We start from the raw sequence: 21218 nt of genomic DNA, 5'->3' as shown, positions 1-21218 counted from the left end.
ACCTGAGATACTCGTCTCCCTTCACCGTTACTGGTGTTAAGACGTTCTCTCATCAACCTTCCCCTTCCTTGTTTGGCGACCGTTGCGATTCCTGAGATACTCGTCTCCCTTCACCATCCTTGATGTTTAAGACGTTTTCTCTCATGTAACACTTCACACGACCTTTCCTGTTCTCCATCCGATTTACTTGAGACCTATTTGCAATTTTCCTATGTTTCAGCTGCTCCACCTTGAGCTAAAACATCCACCTCATCTTATCCGTCACAGGTAACGTCTCTTGCTCCTTACTAGCTCTTTATTATCGTTAAGAAATAACAGTAGTTCCTTACTCATTATTTCTTCTTGTGCGAGGTGTCTCGATAATAAAGTTTACCTGCGACGCCTTTCTCCAATTAGTGGACAGTAAGAAGTTCACAGCAATGATGCAACTTCTGGTCAGGTGTGCTTTCTTTTAACTGCTCTAGATGATTGGTCGTAGTATGCATCTTGTTTGATACATCTTCCTTCCTAGTTGTTACTTCTGCATCACTAACTTTGAACACAAACCCTATCGTTGATGCATCCTCATCTAAGCTTGTTGCATAATCTGAGTTTGAAAAACTTTCAATGCAAACCTGTGAATCTTTCTTGAATCCATCAAGCCTTTGATTCTCCTTTGATAATGGTTTATCATTACACTTTTTCTTCATCCCTTGCAAGACAAAAAAAGATGTACAGCCTGCCCATTATCAGCTTCTACACCTGACTCGTATTTTTCTGTTGAAAAAGAGTCTCCACCTTGAGCTGATGTCGTTTCCGTCATAAAACCATACGGACTTGGTCCCTTGATCAGATTTTCACTGAAAGACACCTTTCGCCTTTTTCGTTTAACTTCTTTCTTAGCTTTAGGAGTATCCACCTTACTCTTTACAACTCTCCCTTGAAGAAAGTATAACCCGTTTTTGTATTTTCCTGAAATTACTTTCTTCTTGTCTTTGTAGAACTGAACCTTGAAGTCGCGTCCTACATATCTGCAACCTGATTTTCTAACATCCCATAAGAAATCAGATTTCTACTCACTTCCGGCATGTATTTAACATCCTTGAGTATCACTTTAGAACCATCTGGATTTTGAATCTGAATCTTCCCCGTTCCTTTGATGCTGCCTTTAGTGTTATTAGCCATTAATACACTTCCCCCGTCGTACTCCTTGAAATCAAACAAGACTTCTTTGTCATGTGTACTATGGAATGAACAACATGAATCCATGATCCATTCCTTGCGTGTATCTCGATTGCTAACTGTTAACACCAATGGCTGCACAGGCTCCTTTGTAAAATTTGCAGAATTCGGAGGCCTTCTCCTATCAGGATATTCCCGTTTCCAATGGCCTTCCTTTCCACAAATAAAACAGCTTGTGTCGTTTTCATCAGATTTCTGTCTTCCCTTACTTTTAGATCTTCCTCTCCAGTTATTACCGTTCCCTGATCTCTTTTGATTTCTTCCACGTGACTCCACATATAAACCTTCCGAAACTGGTTTACTCTTGCTAAGTAACCCTTTCTGCTTAAGTTCCGCTTCTTTGGAATATGCTGAAGTTACAACTTCGTTTACGGTAAGCGTTTCTTTACCTGTTCCGTATTGGAGTGTGTGAACCAATTGTTCATACGCCTCTGGAAGTCCTGACAATAGTTGAATAGCTTGATCTTCATCTGATATAGTAACTTTGAGACTTTCCAAGTCTGCAATTAACTTCAGAAAGATATCCACGTTTTCTTCTATCGTTTTGTCCTCTTCCATCTTGTAGCAGGAGAATTATTTCTTTAAGTAGATTCTGTTAGGAAGAGACTTCGTTTGATAATTCTTTTCAAGAGCCTTCCACATCCCTAATGCAATTGTTTCATGCATAATCTTCCTTAGAACAGAATCACTCAAACTTTTTTCCCAACAAACTTTTTACTCTAAGATCCTTGTCAGCCTTCTTTTGATCAACCTTTGCATCTGATCCTTCTACTTCTTTTCCAGATTCTATTAAGACCGTAAAGTCTTCCTTAAGAACCGAAAGTAGACCTTGTATCTCTAGCTGAGCCATCATGTTGTACTTCCACATTCCGAAGTCACCTTTGCCATCAAATTTCTCCATCTCAAATCTTCCCCGAGTTGGTTCCATAATTCTAGCTAGCACTTCCAATCAAACTTGGATTGCTCTGATACCACTTGTTAGAATTTAAACCTCAATTTTGTGCTATAGAACTTGGAATAATTTTGATACCAAAAACTTGTCTTTGCTTTTATTCAATACCAATAGGTTTCTCAAGAACAAAATATAAAAATCACAAGTCTAAGCAATAAATGCTCTTCCTAATTGCTAATTCTCTTGATCTCTCTTTATCTGTTTGCTCTTCTCTCTTTGATCGGATGATCAACTAAGGTCTCGACGTCTTCTATTTATACCAAAGCTATTGCCTTTCCTAACCCCATTAGCTTTTGTATATTTTCCTTTTCTTAACAGATTTTGGTCAGAATCCACCGACACCACTTTCTTTTGTTTTGCAGGATAAATTAGATTGGGCTAAGACTTCATTAATTTAGGCCCACTAATCCTACAGCTCCTAAATAAAACTAAACTGATATCAAGTTCATACCGATGGAATATGAAGTTAATGCGAAACAAGTTTCAAGCCTTGACAATTTACAGTTTCATTTAATCTCTAACATATATATATGTTCATGCACTTGTCTATCTTATATCACGAAGATATACCAGAAGCAATAATGAAGACTTCCATGAGCACCATCGTCTTCCTCCTAGTCGTTCTCTCCATTTCTGCTATCTCCTTAGCCAATCAGAGCCCTTTGGAAGCTTGCATAAGAAAAAACATTTCCCCGTCGCTCTCTCCTCCTTCAAACAAACCCGAAACATCTAATTTCGAGGTGTCAGATGAATTATGCAAAGAGGAGACACGAAACATCACGTCCTTCCTGAAATTGAACGGGAAGTTCCCACCATACTACGTTAAGGCGTTGTGCAATGTATTTGGAAGTGATCAAAAGAAAGTGAAGGCATACATTACTTATAAATTGTTGAATCGTTTGAAAGAGCTTCTCAATAGTTTAACTTGCGTAAAAAGAACCATGATGGTAATCAAGGATAAGAGCCCTGTGGAAACTTGCATACGAAGAAACATCGCTCAATCCCTCTCTCCTTCTCCTTCCAACAGTCTCATTACATCTCATAACGACGTCATGGAAGACCAATTATGCAGAGACGAGACAAGGGTCATCATGTACTTTTTGAAAAAGAACCGGAAATTTCCAACTTACTACGTTGAAGCATTGTGCAATGTATTTGGAGACGATGAAAAAGAAGTGAAGGAGTACATTATTACGAAATTGCTGAATCATTTGAAGAAGCTCATTGATAGCCTAGCTTGTGCTTCTCTTTAAAAGATCTGTATTTTTCGTGGATTAAAAGGAATCAAAAAGTTTATATTAAAAAACTTTTAAATGGTTTTTCTACCTTGCAGATTACCTATAAAATTGGTCGTGAGTTCAAATAAACAACACTTATATATTCATTCACTTTTAGTCGGATTAGTTTTAGTTTGCCTTTATCTCGGTTAATAATCTATACTATTAAAAGAGAAGCAGTCTTGAAAAATCGACTTATACAAGTTGTTTTGGATCCTTTCATTTTTTTAGTCCAACCTATTACAATAACAAAATTTTATAACTAACCTATTTTATAGCAACTTAATAAGATTCTCCTTCATTTAAATAAATCGTATTACTGTTATTGACTTTAAATATTACTATAATCTAAACCATTGACTTCTAACATTTTAAATATGTGCCTAAGAAAGATTTGTATAAACCACTGTTTCTATTACTAATGTTTATATAATTTTTTTATATCGAATGATGGTGTGGAATTAATTTAAAACAACATTGTACCTAATCTATACTATTAAACTACCAAAAAATTTACTTAAAAAAATTGTTGAATCCTTTCACTAATTAATTATTTTTCGTTCAACTATTTAAAAAATTGATTTGCGGATGCGGGTTATGAGTTTTTTTATGCGGGCTTAGTATGAGTTGGTGGATTTTGGATCGCGGCTACCCGTCGACCCGCAAATTATTTTAAAAAAATAAAAAATTAAAAAAAAGTAAATACTTTTTTTAAATACAAGAATTTAAAAATAATAATTTAATATTTAAGTCATGTATAGTTTTTTAATTATAAATATACTTTTATAGTAATTAAATTAAATAATGATTTTTAAAATATGTATATAACCCACGCATAACCACAAAATTAAGCGGGGCGGATGCATGTACAATATTATTTGTTTGCAGGTTGTGCATATCATATTTTTAACCGAAACAAAGTTAAAAATCTGCGGGTTGGCGGGTCAGCGGGGTAAGTTCAACCCGTAACTCAACCTTAACCGTACGTATACCGGATCAATTTTTAAATTACAATATATTTTAATCTAAATTTATACACAAATAATTAAGAAAATACAAATATAATCAAAAATAAAAAACAAATATAAAAAAATAAATTTAAAATAAAAGAATATACCTATCTTTTTAAGGGCGGATCAAAATCTAGTAATAATTTATAAATGAACACTAAGTCACTAAACAACAGAATTAATCAAAGTATTGAAAAATAGGATCAATTCGAAATGTTATTATCAATACCTCAAAACACATCTTGTTAATTGTAGTGTCTTATTCCTTTTACAATCACCACGTCAACTGTTGTGAAGATTCGAAGGTCTTGCAAAGAAAAAAAGATAGTCCATTGCTACAAAAACTAACGTTCAAAAACAAGATCGACGCCAAAAATTGTATTTGACCGGTGAACAAGACCAACCGTTCATAGGATAAAACTAAAGGTGATGAAACTAAAGGTGATAGACACTCTAGAAACCTCAGCAAAAAAAAGGTTATGAAATTTAGAAAACAAGCTCATGGGGCTTCATCCCCTGTTTCAATGAGAACCTTGCACCCAAGTAAGTCTTCAACTCTGCAACTGCCTCAATGGCTTTGATCAAAGCTGCATCAACGGCCTTCTGGTCATCTTTCTTCCCTTGTGGAATCTCCTTCTTCTCCTGCGTAATCCAAACCCCATAAAATTGATATCAAGAAAAGTTCCTCATTTGGTAATTTACAAAGAAAAGGGATCGGGATTTAGCATACCTCTTTCTCTGCCTCAAAGAACTCTCCTTCTCCCTTCTTGTTCTTCTTCTCAGCAACCTTTCCAAAATACTTATCATCGAGTTTTTCGACGCTAACTCCGGAAATGTCAACCTTTGTGGAAGTGCCAATCACGTAGGACTGGTTAACACGTCTCAAAGGAACACCATTGATCGTGAACGGTCCTGAAAGCCCAATAACAACACAGGAAGTGAATGAGCTTGGCTTCAAACAAAAGACCACGAGAACACAGATAAAGAAGAACTCACCGGACACAAGAAGTAAACCGGAAGTAAGCTGCTTCAAGAAGACAACTCTCTTGCCCTTAAACCTACCAGCAAGGATGATAAGCACTGTCCCTGGCGTAATGCTGGATCTGGAAAACACAGGTAAGAGAATGATCAGATTACTACAGAACCATTTACAGATTAAAAACAACTTTCCAATAACATTTTGCAAGATTGGTCTAAACCAATTCAAACAAAACACAATAAGACAGTCACATCTGTCTGAATAACAGCAAGAGTGTTTTTAAATGAAGTACTTGAGCTTGGTAGGCTTTGGCTTGCGTCTGTTGGCGAGAGGTTTCTTGACGTTTTCAGCAGGATAGAACTTAGGGGGCTTCTCCGCCGGAGTATCAACCTTGGACTTGGCGTCGTGGCGGGGGAAAACGCCGCCGTTTTTGGCCTTGATAGCCCAAAGACCTCTCTTGTGGTACATCTGAGACCTTGAGTATTTACCAACTCCCCTGATCAGATCAGGGTTTCGGCTGACCTTAGGCGTCCTCTGCTTTGCCGGCATCGTGATTTTCTCTCGGCGCTAACGGAAATGAACGTTTCCGGCTGCGAATAAGAGGGAGAAGGAGAGTGGCGATAGATCAAGAAGAGGAAGAGATAGAAACCCTAACTTAAGATGGGCCTATTGTGGGCTACATGGTGGACCAGTTATTATGATTCACTTGTTTCGAGAGACCATTTTTTAGTGCTCCTTATCTAAGGAAGTTTGGAATGGAACAATTAGAAGCCTGGTAGGTAAAGGATCATCAACTCAATGGTCTTCTTTGATGCAAAGTCTGGTGAATGGGTTACAAGATAGAACCTTATTAGATGTCCTACATCGTATATGATGTGTTTTCTTGGGCATTATATAAGTGTGTGGATAATCATCTACTCTTGAGCTAGCTTTTGGGTATGAGTTAAGCCCGGTATCAGAGCTTATGGTGAAAGTCCAGCAGATGATTTCCCATATAAATAGTTGTCTACCTATGTAGTCGATAAAAAAAGCCCCATCTTGTTGTGATATGTCTGAAATATTGGGCTTGAGCTGTTTCCGTTAGACCGTTTCCCACCCACATCTCGAGAGAGGCTATTAGATGTCCTACATCGTATATGATGTGTTTTCTTGGACATTATATAAGTGTGTGGATAATCTTTCCAGTCTTGAGCTAGCTTTTGAGTGTAAATTAGGCACATCACTAATAACCTCTATATTCCTCTTTTGCTATTGCTTCCAGCTGTAGTCTATTCCATATAGCATAAGAGAAACAGTCGTTGAGTGGGAGAGCCTCCCCAGTCCCCTACTCGACTACTCATTTTTTGGATAAGTTGATACGCAACCAAATCTCATCTTTGAAAATGAAAGCGGACAGCAAACATGTGAACGCCATTGCAATATAGTTTGAGAGTAGATGATTTTTTTCAATTTCTTCTCAAAATATTTATAGGCGTTTTTTTTATCTTTCAACAAATTGAGAATTCTTCCGGAAAAAACGTAAAATATCTGCAGCATGTATGCTAAATTCGCTGACATCATGGACCTGTCACACATGTCACCATCGTACATCGTGCCAAATCATTATACAATAAATGTTTCACGTCGATAAACAAAATTAGCTTCATTACCAAAGTAATCGGATCCAGATCCGCAGGGGTGAATTAACATGACAGCCGAGGAGTGCACGAAGTAATTCCTCTCATACCTTTATATCTCATTCCTTAATTTTAAGAGATTGTGTGTAGAGAAATAGGGGTATGAAAAAAGTTGACTCGGAATGTACTCTAAAACAATTAACATGACAGCCGAGGAGTGCACGAGGTTTCTTGACGTCTTCAGCAGGATAGAACTTAGGGGGCTTCTCCGCAGAAGAATCAACTTTGGACTTAGTGTCGTGGCGGGGGAAAACGCCGCCGTTTTTGGCCTTGATAGCCCAAAGAGCTCTCTTGTGGTACATCTGAGACCTTGAGTATTTACCAACTCCCCTGATAAGATCAGGGTTTCGGCTGACCTTAGGCGTCCTCTGTTTCGCCGGCATCGTGATTTTCTCTCGGCGCTAACGGAAATGAACGTTTCCGGCTGCGAATAAGAGGGAGAAGGAGAGTGGCGATAGATCAAGAAGAGGAAGAGATAGAAACCCTAACTTAAGATGGGCCTATTGTGGGCTACATTTGTGGACCAGTTATTATGATTCACTTGTGTCGAGAGACCATTTTTTTAGTGCTCCTTATCTAAGGAAGTTTGGAATGGAACAATTAGAAGCCTGGTAGGTAAAGGATTATCAACTCAATGGTCTTCTTTGATGCAAAGTCTGGTGAATGGGTTACAAGATAGAACCTTATTAGATGTCCTACATAGTATATGATGTGTTTTCTTGGGCATTATATAAGTGTGTGGATAATCATCTACTCTTGAGCTAGCTTTTAGGTGTGAGTTAGGCCCGGTATCAGAGCCTATGGTGAAGGTCCAGCAGATGATTTCCCATATAAATAGTTGTCTACCTATGTAGTCTATAAAAATGACCATCTTGCTGTGATATATCCGAGATATTGGGCTTGGGCTGTTTCCGTTGGACCGTTTCCCATCCACATCTCGAGAGAGGCTATTAGATGTCCTACATCGTATATGATGTGTTTCCTTGGACATTATATAAGTGTGTGGGTAATCTTCCAGTCTTGAGCTAGCTTTGAGTGTGAGTTAGACATATCACTAATAAACCTCTATATTCCTCTTTTGCTATTGCTTCCAAGCTGTAGTCTATTCCATATAGCATAGGAGAAACAGTCGTCGAGTGGGAGAGCCTCCCCAGTCCCCTACTCGACTACTCATTTTTTGGATAAGTTGATACGCAACCAAATCTCATCTTTGAAAAAGAAAGGGGACAGCAAACATGAGAAGGCCATTGCAATATAGTTTGAGAGTAAATTATTTTTTTCAATTTCTTCTCAAAAAAAATATAGGCGTTTTTTTATCTTTCAACAAATTGAGAATTCTTCCGGAAAAAACGTAAATATCTGCAGCATGTATGCTAAATTCGCTGACATCATGGACCTGTCACACATGGCACCATCGTACATCGTGCCAAATCATTATACAATAAATGTTTCACGTCGATAAACAAAATTAGCTTCATTACCAATGTAATCGGATCCAGATCCGCATGGGTGAATTAACATGACAGCCTTGGAGTGCACGAGGTAATTCCTCTCATGCCTTTATATCTCATTTCTTAATTTTAAGAGATTGTGTGTAGAGAAATAGGGATATGGAAAAAGTTGACTCGGAACGTACTCTAAAACAATTAAAAAGTTAATATAATAATATTGAATTTAAATAATTTTAAAAACATTTACATAAAATATTTTAATAATGAAATTTGAATTAATATAGAATTAGTTAGTCTCTTTGAACGTTTTTAAGATTTTGATATTGTTTTATTTAATACTTTTAAAAATATTAAAATTAATAATTATAGGGCATAATACTCTTTTTTGCCCAAGGCCCTGCATGGTGATGAGCCGGCTCTGAAGATCGCCAGATCCGGTCCTTGGTAGTTGGTACAACACACATGAAGCATGTGGATAGTGGCCAGTCTATTTCCATATTATATCTGTTGTCAATGAAAGTTAATATTTATCAAAATTGAATATACTAATATGGATAAATATAACTACAAATAGAAACAAATATTAATGTCCCTATCGTTACTTATAATATAAAAAGCCCGCTCTGATCCGATCTTGTTCGAACAACGACCATCTCTCATAGCATACAGATCAAAAACACATCTCCTCCAACCTTCTTCCTCTGTCTCCAATGGCAACAGAAACCGTAACCGACACTACCGGGCCAAATCATGACGAGGCCGAGTCAACAGAGTTCGAGAAGCAACTGAAACGGTACCAAGGCCTGATCTCCACGTTGCCTCACGTGAAAGGCTGGAGGCCCAAAGATCCCCTGATTGGGTACGGTGGTCATTGGTTGATACAGCCTATCGTCGAAGGTTCCCTTTACGCGCAAGAGTTCTTCCAAGCAGGACCCAATGACTTCCTCATCTGTAGCTACCCAAAGACAGGTACCACTTGGCTCAAATCGCTAGCCTTCGTAATAGCCAACCGATCTCGCTTTGATGATTCCACGAACCCTCTCCTAAAACGTAACCCACACGAGCTTATTCCTTTCATTGAGATCGAGTTCCCTTTGTTCCATCAAGTTGAGGGTCTCGAAGACGAAGGGAACACTCTGTTCTCAACTCATATGCCATACAAGTTACTACCCGATTCGGTTGTGAAAACGGGTTGTAAGATGGTTTATATCTGGAGAGACCCAAAGGACACTTTCATCTCCTTGTGGCATTTCTTCCAAAAGAAAAGGTCAGATAGTGGCCCGCTCATTAGTTTGGAAGAGTCTTTTGATATGTTCTGTCAAGGTTTTTCTGCCTACGGTCCTTATCTTGATCATGTCCTGGCATATTGGAAAGCTCACCAAGAGAATCCAGATCAGATTTTGTTCCTTAAGTACGAGACTCTGAGTGCTGATCCTTTGCATCACGTGAAGAAATTGGCTGAGTTCATGGGTTATGGATTTACAACTGAGGAAGAGAAAAACGGGGTTGTTGAGAAAGTTGTGAATCTTTGCAGTTTCGAGACGTTGAAGAATCTTGAAGCTAACAAAGGAGATAAAGAGAGAGAAGATTATTCTTCTCCTTTTACAAATAGCGCGTATTTCAGGAAAGGAAAGATCGGAGATTGGGAAAATTATCTGACTCCAGACATGGCAGCTCGTATGGATAGGATAATGGAAGAGAAAGTGAAGGGTACTGATTTGCTTGAAAATGGTAAATGAGCTATTTCTTGTTCGTGGAATGACTGATCCTTGTATGCTGGTTTAAAATATGTTTGTTCCTCTTTTCACGCTTATTCTATTTGATGAATAAAATTTGTTTCTGTCTCATGTCAATGTACTATCAATAGGAAAAAAAGAATTGGCTTTGCATTATATGGTACATGAATGTATTGGCTATATTAAAAAGGAATGGGATTTTTATGGGGTGAACGGCCACATCATGCATAAGATATTGTTATGTGTTTAGTTTATATATACTATGGTTCAAATCTATCTATACTATTAAAATTGAACTAGAAAATGAACTAATCTTTAGCATAACCATTTAATTACAACTAATGCCACTGGATAAGTATATAATCTTAAATTTTAGCGTTTATCGTATTATCAGCATTTAAATAATCATAAACATAAACTAAATTGATTTTAAACTAACTAATACAAAAACAATTTACGATGAGCAAAACAATTCTTAAATTTGTCAATGAACCATGTGCAGAGCCGATCTCCAGATTTTAAAGGCTAGAAGCTCAAAATGAAAAAAAAATGGCCGGAAAAATTATTATGATGGAAGGACGATTAGAACACGGTTGTTTGCTCGAACTTCCTCTATAAAGTGAAGTATGGAGCGTGAAAGACTCCGATGGCCGCCATGGTGGATTAATGTCAAGGAAGAAGCTTTATGGCAGAGAATGAGCACTCGCGAAAGGAAGAGAAATGACGGAGTTGTTGCGCAGTGGCAGAGTAAAACAAAAACTGCTTTGACAGAGGAGGTGCAGTAGCTTGGTGAGCACCAGTTACAAAACGGGAATTCGGCCAAACAAAACCTCAACTTTGCACGAATTGCCAAAACAAACATGAAATTTTAGGCTGGCCAAAAAAACACTAAACTTTCATTGACTTTCTAATTAATTAACAATGTTTTCGTTGACTTGCCAATTTAGCACGCCGTCAGTTAACTTAACATACATCGTTTATTGTTGGCGTTAAAGTAAAACGACGTCGTTTCAAATGAGATGAAACGACGTCGTTTTATATGATTTGAAAAATAAAAACAAGTAGCCCCCTGAATTCGAACACATGTTGGGTAGGACATATGACAAGGTGTTCTACCACTCGGCTAGTGGCACTTTCAATGTACTTACTAACATATTTAATGTCATTTGGTACTCATTGAATATAAATTTTTTTTTCTAAAAACTTAAAAATATCTTTAAAATTTCAAAAAATTTGAAAAAGAATATTTTTATAAAATTAATTTTTGAAATTAAAATGAAAAAAAATTCTTAAAAAATAAAAAATCTTTAAAAATTCAATATCTAGCTTAAAATCGAAATTTAAGAAAACATAAAATTTTTTTTATAAAAAAAAATTAAATTTCGATTTTTTAAGCTGGATATTGAATTTTTTAATTTTTATTTTTTTAAGAAAAAAAATATTTTTTAATTTTAATTTCAAAATTAATTTTATAAAAATATTCCTTTTTCAATTTTAAAGATACTTTTAGGTTTTTAGAAAAAAAAATTATATTCAATGAGTACTAAATAAAATTAAATATGTTATTAAGTACATTGAAAGTGCCACTAACCTAGTGGTAAAACACCTTGTCATATGTCCTACCCAACCAGAGTTCGAATCCAAGAGGCTACTTGTTTTTTATTTTTCAAATCATATAAAACGACGTCGTTTCATCTCATTTAAAACAACGTCGTTTTACTTTAACGACAACAATAAACGACGTATGTTAAGTTAACTGACGGCGTGCTAAATTGACAAGTCAACGAAAATATTGTTAATTAATTAGAAAGTCAATGAAAGTTTAGTGTTTTTTTGGTCAGACCAAAAGTTTATGTTTGTTTTGGCAATTCGTGCAAAGTTGAGGTTTTGTTTGGCCGAATTCCCGTTACAAAACACAAGTTGCAAATTTTTCTAAAAAGAATTTTCCACCGAAAGGAGAAGATAAGAGAGCTGTTCCAATTTTTTATTATTTTAAAATTGCTAGCCGAAAGGAAAAGATTCCAAACTAGATGTTTTTTTTATCATATGACATGCTTCTTTTTTCATTCAAAACTGAAATACAAACATTCATACATAAACTGACGGCATACAAACAAGATGTTTTTAGTTTTAAGTTGGTTAATAAATAAAACCTTAGAAAGTGACCTAAGATATAAATCAGTCGTATTCTTTTTATTAAATTGTGGATGATTGGTTCAGCTTTGACTTCCTACTAGATCTTGATCCGTGCGACCGCCACGGATATCAATTTTCAGTTTTTATTTATTTATACTAAATAGTATATTTGTAATATTTGATCGTTTTATATTAACTAAGTTAGGGGTGGATATTTGCATATCCATTCGAATTCGGTTAAAATCTATTCGGGTTGAGATTTTGAATTTAAAAATTCTAGTTCTATTCAGGTATTTATAAACTTTGGCTCCGATTTTATTCGGATCTTTGCGGGTTTGATAACCCGTTTAAATTATTTTTAATTTTTGTAAATTTATATATCTTTAAATTATTGAGTAATGTAAGCCAAAGTACCTAAATTAAAAATTTAAAATAGGTTTAACTTGAATATTTGGATGAAGAATAAATTATATTTTAAGTATTTTGGTGTTTTGATTATTGTTTATCTACTTTAGATGTTTACTTTCGACTATTTTTTATATTTCAAATATTTTAAACAACTTAAAATAACTTATATCTTGGATATTAACTCGAAAAATAGCTAACATATTGAAGTATATAAATATGATTTAAATAGATTCGAATATCTGAAATATTTCGTTCATATAAGGTTTGGTTATGGTTCTCTAGATAACAAAATGGTAAATCCGTTTGGATAGTATCTAGTTTCGATTCAAATTTGATAATATTCTTTTCGTTCAGATTTGCTAAACGAAGAGTTGATATTATAATTTCCATGAATTGTTTGTTTAACAAAAATGTATTTTTTTAATTTGACATTGATTTAATTGAAAAGTTAATGAAGTATATTTAATTCAAATTTAATTTTAGAAAACACATTAATGTAAGTGGAAAATACAAATCATTAAAAATAGGAAGTATTATTTAATTGTGTATTTAATTCAAATTTAATTTTTGGAAAACGCATTAATCAAAGTGGAAAAGACAGCATTAAAATAGGAAGTATTATTTAATGTCAGTGGCATAGAAGTGTAAATAACACTGAAAACTAAGGGGCATTCTATATGTGTACTTCTCTTTTAATAATATAGATTTTAGCTTTATTTATTTTTAAAGCATTAAACTTTACCAATCATGTTGTAGCTTTATTTTGTTAGTCAAGGCTACAACAAATTACTATTAACTTTTACCAATCATACTTTAGATTTATTTTTAAAGCTACATCAAAAAATCTAAAGCAAATTTTTTTCTTATGTATTTTAGGCAAAAAATCTACATCCTTGTTTTATAGGCTGTAGAAACTTTAAAATGAAAAAACTATTTACGATATCAAATAAATTATATAATCATAATAAAATATTTATAAATATTTTACTTTAATTCTGGGTGTTTTAAAAACTGTTGAAATGTTTTAAATAACATAATAATAATATATATATATATATATATATCACATTTTAAATAACAGTAAACTATGATAATTTATAAAAATTATTAATAAAAATTATTTTAGTTGATAAAAATTATTATTTTATATGTACATCACATATTTTATTTTGAAATATCTACAACATATAACCTACAACTACAACATATAACCTACAACTACAACAAATTTAACTACAGCAAAAGTCTCTACAAAAAAATCTACAGTAACGATTTTACAGATACAACCAACTTACCTACAACTAAACTTTTACAGCTAAATTTTTTACAGCTACGGTCGAGCCAATCACCCCAATTTTTAGTGAAAGCAGGTATACCAAAATGAAATATAGTAATTAGGATTAATATATAGCTAGAAAAGGAAATATAGTAATGTATATATAAAATAAAATATGTGAAATATGTAATGTATATATAAAATAATTAATTTTCATCAATTAAAGAATTTATATTATTTTTTATAAATTATCAAAGTTTACTGTTATTTAAAATGTGATATGTAAATAATAAAGATGTTATTTAAAATATTTCAATCAATTTAAAAATACCCAAAATTAAATTAAATATTTAAAGATGTTTAATTCTGATTATCTAATTTATTTTATATTATAGATAGTTTTTTTTATTTTACAGATTCTACAGTGTATAAAAGAGAGTTTTAGATTTTATACTTAATACACATAAGAAAAAGAATTGCTCTAAATTTTTTGTTGTAACCTTAAAAATAAGGCTAAATTATGATTGGTAAAAAATTATAAAAATTTGATGTAAGTTTTAACTATTAAAAATAAAGATACAACATGATTAGTAAATTTTGGTGATTTAAAAATAAATAAAACTAAAGTAAGGACATAAATCCAACCAATCACCAATGTCTCAAATAAATAAAGCTAAAGTAAGGACAAAAATATCTACTCTCTATATTTTATAGCTTCTTTTTAATTTAAACATTTTTCTTTCTTAAAAAAAAACATTTTTCTTTATACAAATATTTAGGGGGCAGAGAAATGTCGTTGCTTTCTAATATAAAATGCCGCCCTGAACCGATCTTTGTCCGAACAACAACCATCTCTCATCTCATACAGATCAGAAACACATGTCTATCAGAAACACATGTCCTCCAATGGCAATAGAAAGTGTAACCGACACTACCGTGCGAAACGATGACGAGACCGAGACAGAGTCAACAGAGTTCGAGAAGAATCAGAAACGGTACCAAGACCTGATCTCCACGTTTCCTCACGTGAAAGGCTGGAGGCTTAAAGATCCCCTGATTGGATACTGTGGTCATTGGTGGATACAGCCTATCCTCGAAGGTGCCCTTTACGCCCAAGAGTTCTTCCAAGCGCGACCCATAGACATCCTCATTTGTAGCTACCCAAAGACAGGTTCTACTTGGCTCAAATCACTAACATTCGCAATAGCCAATCGATCTCGCTTAGAAGGTTCCACAAACCCTCTACTAAAACGTAACCCTCACGAACTTATTCCTTTTATTGAGATCGAGTTCCCTTTGTTCCCTCAAGTTGATGGTCTCAAAGACAAAGGAAACACTCTGTTCTCAACTCATATGCCATACAAGTCACTACCCGATTCGGTTGTGAAGTCTGGTTGTAAGATGGTTTACATCTGGAGAGACCCAAAGGACACTTTCATCTCCTTGTGGCATTTCTTCCAAAAGAAAAGGTCCGAAAGTGGCCCGCTCAATGGTCTTGAGGAGTCTTTTGATATGTTTAGTAAAGGCATTTCTGCGTATGGTCCTTATCTTGATCATGTCTTAGGTTATTGGAAAGCTCACCAAGAGAATCCGAATCAGATTTTGTTCCTTAAGTATGAGACTTTGAGTGCTGATCCTTTGCATCATGTGAAGAGATTGGCTGAGTTCATGGGTTATGGATTCACAGCTGAGGAAGAGAAGACTGGGGTTGTTGAGAAAATTGTGATTTTTGCAGTTTCGAGTCGTTGAAGAACCTTGAAGTTAACAAAGGAGATAAGGAGAGGGAAGATCATCCTTCTCCGTTCACAAAGAGCGCGTATTTCAGGAAAGGAAAGACCAGAGATTGGGAAAATTATCTGACACCAGATAGGGCAGCTCGTATGGATGGGTTAATGGAAGAGAAATTCAAGGGTACTGGTTTGCTTGAAAATGGTAACTGAGTTAGTTCCTTGTATGCTTGTTTAAAGCATAAGTTTGTTCATTACGTTACATATATATTGGATGAATAAAACCTGTTTCTGTTCTTGTGAATGTATTTTCACTAGGAAAAAAGAATTGGACTTTGCTTGAGATATGGTGCATGATTGCATGACATAAAATAAGGAGGATTGCCTCATTGCCATTTTAAATCATTAAAACTAAAACACAAGGCGCAAAACGACTAGAAGAGATTAGTTCGCATAAACAGGAGGACAGTCCTCTCTCTCTCTCCTTATCTCTTTGATAGCTTCAAGATTCTTGAAGGTTTTAAAGCACCTAAAGAATCTGCAACATGTATTCGAAATATCGCTGCCATCATGACCGGTCACCCATGGGACATACGGCACCTAAAGCATAAGGTTGCTCCAATGCTCCTTGTCCTTGATTCTCTATGTACAATTTTATATATTTGGTTAAATGAAACTTGTTTCTGTTTCATGTCGATGTAGCTGTTATGATTTTTCTTGGCTTCACCTCTCTTAACTCATGCAGCTCAACTCTGTTTTCATGTGTTGTTTACTCTTTCTTATCTTGTGTTTCATCATAACGCAAGCCCACATACACTCTCTTTACTCTCATGTTGCTTTATGTTGTAGAGAGAAGAGAGAACACTTTTCATGTCTACATTTTTATATTGATCTCAAGGATGTTTTACACAATATTGCACACACATATTTATACGAGAAAACAAACACTCTCGATCTTCTCTTTTTTTTGTCACACAAACGATTATACTAAATCTAAACCGAGTTTAAACGATTACACCCGGAGCTATACTCAACGGTAACAAGATAATAACCAGAGTGATCCTCGACATTTTTGATGAACAACATAAAGCAGAAACACTAAAATAAAGGATAACAAAGCTAACAAGAGAGTCTTGCTCGATATATGGAGAACTGTGGGAAGCAACAGATGTGTCCCTGAATAGGCTACTACCACGAGCATGGAATAGGTCGCACGCGACGTTGATTAGACCAAATGGCAAGGTTTGGAAGGAGGTGGAACGAGCCATGAACAGCTCTAACTCCGACCTCGAAGTTCCTCAAAGAGACTAAGTGCATCTCAACAGAAACAAAGAGTAACAAGGTCTTGGATTTGGAGCTGACGAACAAAAAGGATGGACCTTGAAACCGAATAGCGCCAGTGACAAATTCAGAGCTAATGCAAACTCTACTAACCTGTGATGGATGTACGAATAATGGCAATTTAAGTTTGACATCACGGCTTGGGGATAGGTGAACCCTTTTCAGTGAGGCACGACGATGGCGGACCGTGGACAGATATGATTGCTTTGGAGGAGGATTGATGGCTCAAATATATAATAATCAGCAAGTTTAAGCTCCATAAATGGTTTTGGTTCAAGCCAAAGCATGTGTCGGTTGAGTACGAGCGGTACGAGCGGCTCTCGGAGGGGATTGGAGTGACGAGGCGACGCAGCGGATATGAGGCGATGCTCTTGACGATCAAACACTCTCGATTTTCTCTAAAGATGACAATCAAGGACCTGGACCGTGGGCCTGGCCCATAAAGGCTTGCTGCGGAGAGGGGTTGGGCCTCCATTGGATAAGCCCGCACAATTGCGGGCTCGCGGGACGGGCTCAAAGCAGGACGGGTTCAAAGCGGGATGGACTCAAAGCGGGACGGGCCCAAAGCGGGATGGGTTAAACCGCAGGATTTTGAAGACCCGTAATCATAAGTCTCCATTTCTGCTTTCACCAGAGAGAGAGAGAGAGAGAGAGAGAGAGAGAGAGAGAGAGGAGAGAGAGAGAGGAAGAGAGAGAGAGAGAGGAGAGAGAGAGAGAGAGGAGAGAGAGAGAGGAGAGAGAGAGAGAGAGAGAGAGAGAGAGAGGAGAGAGGAGAGAGAGAGAGAGAGAGAGAGAGAGAGAGAGAGAGAGAGAGAGAGAGAGAGAGAGAGAGAGAGAGAGAGAGAGAGGAGAGAGAGAGAGAGAGAGAGAGAGAGAGAGAGAGAGAGAGGAGAGAGAGAGAGAGGAGAGAGAGAGAGAGAGAGAGAGAGAGAGGAGAGAGAGAGAGAGGAGAGAGAGAGGAGAGAGGAGGAGAGAGGAGAGAGAGGAGAGAGAGAGAGAGAGAGAGAGAGAGAGAGAGAGAGAGAGAGAGAGAGAGAGAGAGAGAGAGAGAGGAGAGAGAGAGAGAGAGAGAGAGAGAGAGAGAGAGAGAGAGAGAGAGAGAGAGAGAGAGAGAGAGAGAGAGGGGGATTAAACATTATGGAGCTCCGTTGATGGTGGTTTCAGAGTCGATGATGCTTCCGGTCTCCCAAGCGCCTCTGATCTGCACCGGTGGAGCTTCTTCAAGCCATCATAAATGATAATTAAAACATTTTGTTTTGTATAAGCTTAATGTATTGATCTTGTAAGAATATGCTCGATCATGTGCAAGCTGAAACTCAATTCTTGTGTATGTTTGTTTGCGCATGTAGAAATAAACAATGTAATATTCGATGTCCCGCGGGACGGCCCACAAAGACCTGCATATTTTGCGGTACGGGATTGGACAACTACTTTGAGAACCGTATCTCGCGCGGAACAGACTCGCCATATACCGCCAGAAACCGAACCCACAGCAATTCGGGACGGGACATGAAAGCCCAATTGCCATCTCTACTTAGGAGTACTAATTTTCATATATATCCTATACTTTTTGTATTTTTGACTTAGACTTAGACTTAGACTAATACAACAAGCAAACACAAAGACTTTTAGCTAACAAACAAAAGCTTTCACTAACTCCCTTGACTTGTTGTTCCTTTCACATTTTTCTTGTTCTTCTTTTTTTTTTTTGTAACAATTCTTGTTCATCTTTTCTTTTTGTTTCTTTTTATTGATTAATCAAATGATACAAGCCAACACTATAGTCTCAATTTTCGCAAAACAATACTGAAAATCGTAAACAAGAAAGTTTCTCCATCTCCTCTTAGGGTTTCTCGGTTTAACCGTCCTGTCAAGTATAAGCACCTAAAGAATCTGCAACATGCATGCCAAATATCTGCCATCATGGACCCGTCACCCATGGCACCATCGTATATAGTGGCCAAATCGACATACTCATAGATGTTTCGTGTGGGTAATCAAAATCTACTATATCAATTTAGGTCCTAAAATTTATCTACCATTTAAAAGTTATCATTTAAATTTGGACATTTTCTAAAATAATAGGTGTTTGGCTATTTAAATCTGTTTGATTCCTTAAATATATCAACATGACTAACAACTTAATTTAAACCAACATAAATACATATTATAAATGGTTTAACTAATGAATTTTGGAAAATTATTAAAATTGTGTTACTTTACAAATAAAAGACCATACGATTATGTAAACCAATTTACATTAGGCCTTATAAATATTGGATTTTAACCAACTAACATTGTATTTGAAACTTAAAAATAAAAAGACTATATAATATATCCACAAACAATATTATAATAAAAATACATTATTTTTTGTGGAATTAAAGTTTATTTGATTTTTTTTTCGTTTTCTCAGTAACAATTAAAAGCATTGTCTAAATATTTTACCTATAAATTTTTGAATCTCACACATATTAACATTTATATACAGTATAAACTCTTTGAATTAATACTCTACAAATTAATATACACTATTTTTTTATAAATATTATAATTTTATAGTTCTAACATTGAATTTTTTGGTTCAATTATTATATCAATGAATTAATAACCTCTATAAATTAATTTTTTTATAGTTTTGGTGTAATTCCAACTTTATTAATTTATAGAGGTTTCATTATATAAGTTTTAATTTAAAAAATGTGTATATTTTATAACCAAAAACAATATTATTCAAATTTGTATAATTTGTATATTCTAATATCGGTAACAATTAAAAAGATTTGTTTAAATAATTTCCGTCCTTAAAAGAGGCGGGTCAGTGTCTAGTTAACTTTATTACTAAATGTAAAAGATACAGATCCGGTCCTCGGTACAAGCACACGAAGCATGTGGCTAGTGGCCCGTATATTTTTATACTAATGTTTAGTGAAAGCAGGTATACCAAAAATGAAATATAGTAATTACGATTAATATAACTTCTAGAAAAGGAACAATTAAAAATAACAGACGTCAATGTCTCTATCGGTGCTTCTAATAAAAAAAGCCTGCTATGATTGATCTTGTCCAAACGACCATCTATCACAGATCAGAAACACAAGTCCTCCAATCTTTTTCCTCCATCTCCAATGGCAACAGAGACCGTATCCGACACTACCGTGCCAAACCATGACGAGACCAAGTCAACAGAGTTCGAGAAGGATCAGAAACGGTACCAAGACCTGATCACCACGTTGCCTCACGTGAAAGGCTGGAGGCCCAAAGCTCCCCTAATTGGGTACGGTGGTCATTGGTGGATACAGTTTTTCCTTGAAGGTACCCTTTACGCACGAGAGTTCTTCCAAGCGCGACCCAAAGACTTCCTCGTTTGTAGCTACCCAAAGACAGGTTCTACTTGGCTGAAATCACTAACATTCGCAATAGCCAATCGATCTCGCTTCGAAGATTCCACAAACCCTCTCCTCAAACGTAACCCTCACGAACTTATTCCTTTCATTGAGATCCAGTTCCCTCAGTTCCCTAACATTGATGTTCTCCAAGACAAAGGGAACCATCTTTTTTCAACCCATATGCCACACGATTTCTTACCCGATTCGGTTGTGAAGTCGGGTTGTAAGATGGTTTACATCTGGAGAGACCCAAAGGACACTTTTATCTCCAGGTGGAGTTTCTTCCAAAAGCAAAGGTTGGAACATGGCCCGCTCAATAGTCTTGAGGAGTGTTTTGATATGTTCTGTAAAGGTTTATGTGCGTACGGTCCTTATCTTGATCATGTCCTGGGTTATTGGAAAGCTCACCAAGAGAATCCAGATAAGATTTTGTTCCTCAAGTACGAGACAGTGAGAGCTGATCCTTTGCCTTGTGTGAAGAGATTGGCTGAGTTCATGAGTTATGGATTCACAGCTGAGGAAGAGAAGAGTGGGGTTGTTGAGAAAGTTGTGAACCTTTGCAGCTTCGAGACAATGAAGAATCTTGAAGCTAACAAAGGAGATTGTTATGAACAAAGTTGTAAAGAGAGAATTACATAG

The 21218-nt window shown here is 35.8% G+C and overlaps 3 protein-coding genes and 2 pseudogenes across 3 annotated transcripts; 3 read left to right on the top strand and 2 right to left on the bottom strand.

The window, feature by feature from the left end:
• Positions 1-4775: 4775 nt before the first annotated feature.
• LOC108814902 (60S ribosomal protein L6-3) lies at positions 4776-6063 on the bottom strand. The gene is made up of 4 exons (XM_018587546.2): positions 5732-6063; positions 5457-5563; positions 5191-5372; positions 4776-5102 (listed from the first exon to the last, which is right to left on the bottom strand). Exons 1-4 carry the CDS (start codon positions 5986-5988, stop codon positions 4947-4949), a joined length of 702 nt encoding a protein of 233 aa, XP_018443048.1. The 5' UTR covers positions 5989-6063; the 3' UTR covers positions 4776-4946.
• Positions 6064-9193: 3130 nt separating this feature from the next.
• On the top strand, positions 9194-10411 carry LOC108816627 (cytosolic sulfotransferase 18-like). Its single transcript, XM_018589191.2, has one exon. It carries the CDS (start codon positions 9277-9279, stop codon positions 10303-10305), a length of 1029 nt encoding a protein of 342 aa, XP_018444693.1. The 5' UTR covers positions 9194-9276; the 3' UTR covers positions 10306-10411.
• A 4541-nt stretch (positions 10412-14952) lies between these two features.
• Positions 14953-16153, top strand: LOC108816290 (cytosolic sulfotransferase 18-like; annotated as a pseudogene).
• Positions 16154-16842: 689 nt separating this feature from the next.
• LOC130501248 (uncharacterized) lies at positions 16843-17665 on the bottom strand (annotated as a pseudogene).
• Positions 17666-20318: 2653 nt separating this feature from the next.
• On the top strand, positions 20319-21218 carry LOC108816470 (cytosolic sulfotransferase 18-like). Its single transcript, XM_018589048.2, has one exon. It carries the CDS (start codon positions 20319-20321, stop codon positions 21216-21218), a length of 900 nt encoding a protein of 299 aa, XP_018444550.1.

The sequence above is a fragment of the Raphanus sativus genome, unplaced genomic scaffold, assembly GCF_000801105.2.
Source record: "Raphanus sativus cultivar WK10039 unplaced genomic scaffold, ASM80110v3 Scaffold0134, whole genome shotgun sequence".
Lineage (NCBI taxonomy): Eukaryota > Viridiplantae > Streptophyta > Magnoliopsida > Brassicales > Brassicaceae > Raphanus > Raphanus sativus.
The sequence above is the reverse complement of the archived record's forward strand: the minus strand, read 5'-3'. Positions and strand labels throughout refer to the sequence as shown.

Bases quoted from the DNA above. Each gene is read 5' to 3' on its own strand.
- LOC108816470 (XM_018589048.2), top strand. From the start codon at position 20,319: ATGGCAACAGAGACCGTATCCGACACTACCGTGCCAAACCATGACGAG.
- LOC108814902 (XM_018587546.2), bottom strand. From the start codon at position 5,988: ATGCCGGCAAAGCAGAGGACGCCTAAGGTCAGCCGAAACCCTGATCTG. The intron at 5,564-5,731 runs GTACTTCATTTA...TGTGTTTTCCAG, and splicing joins CCAAAGCCTACCAAGCTCAA to ATCCAGCATTACGCCAGGGA. The intron at 5,103-5,190 runs GTATGCTAAATC...TGGATTACGCAG, and splicing joins TCTTTGAGGCAGAGAAAGAG to GAGAAGAAGGAGATTCCACA.
- LOC108816627 (XM_018589191.2), top strand. From the start codon at position 9,277: ATGGCAACAGAAACCGTAACCGACACTACCGGGCCAAATCATGACGAG.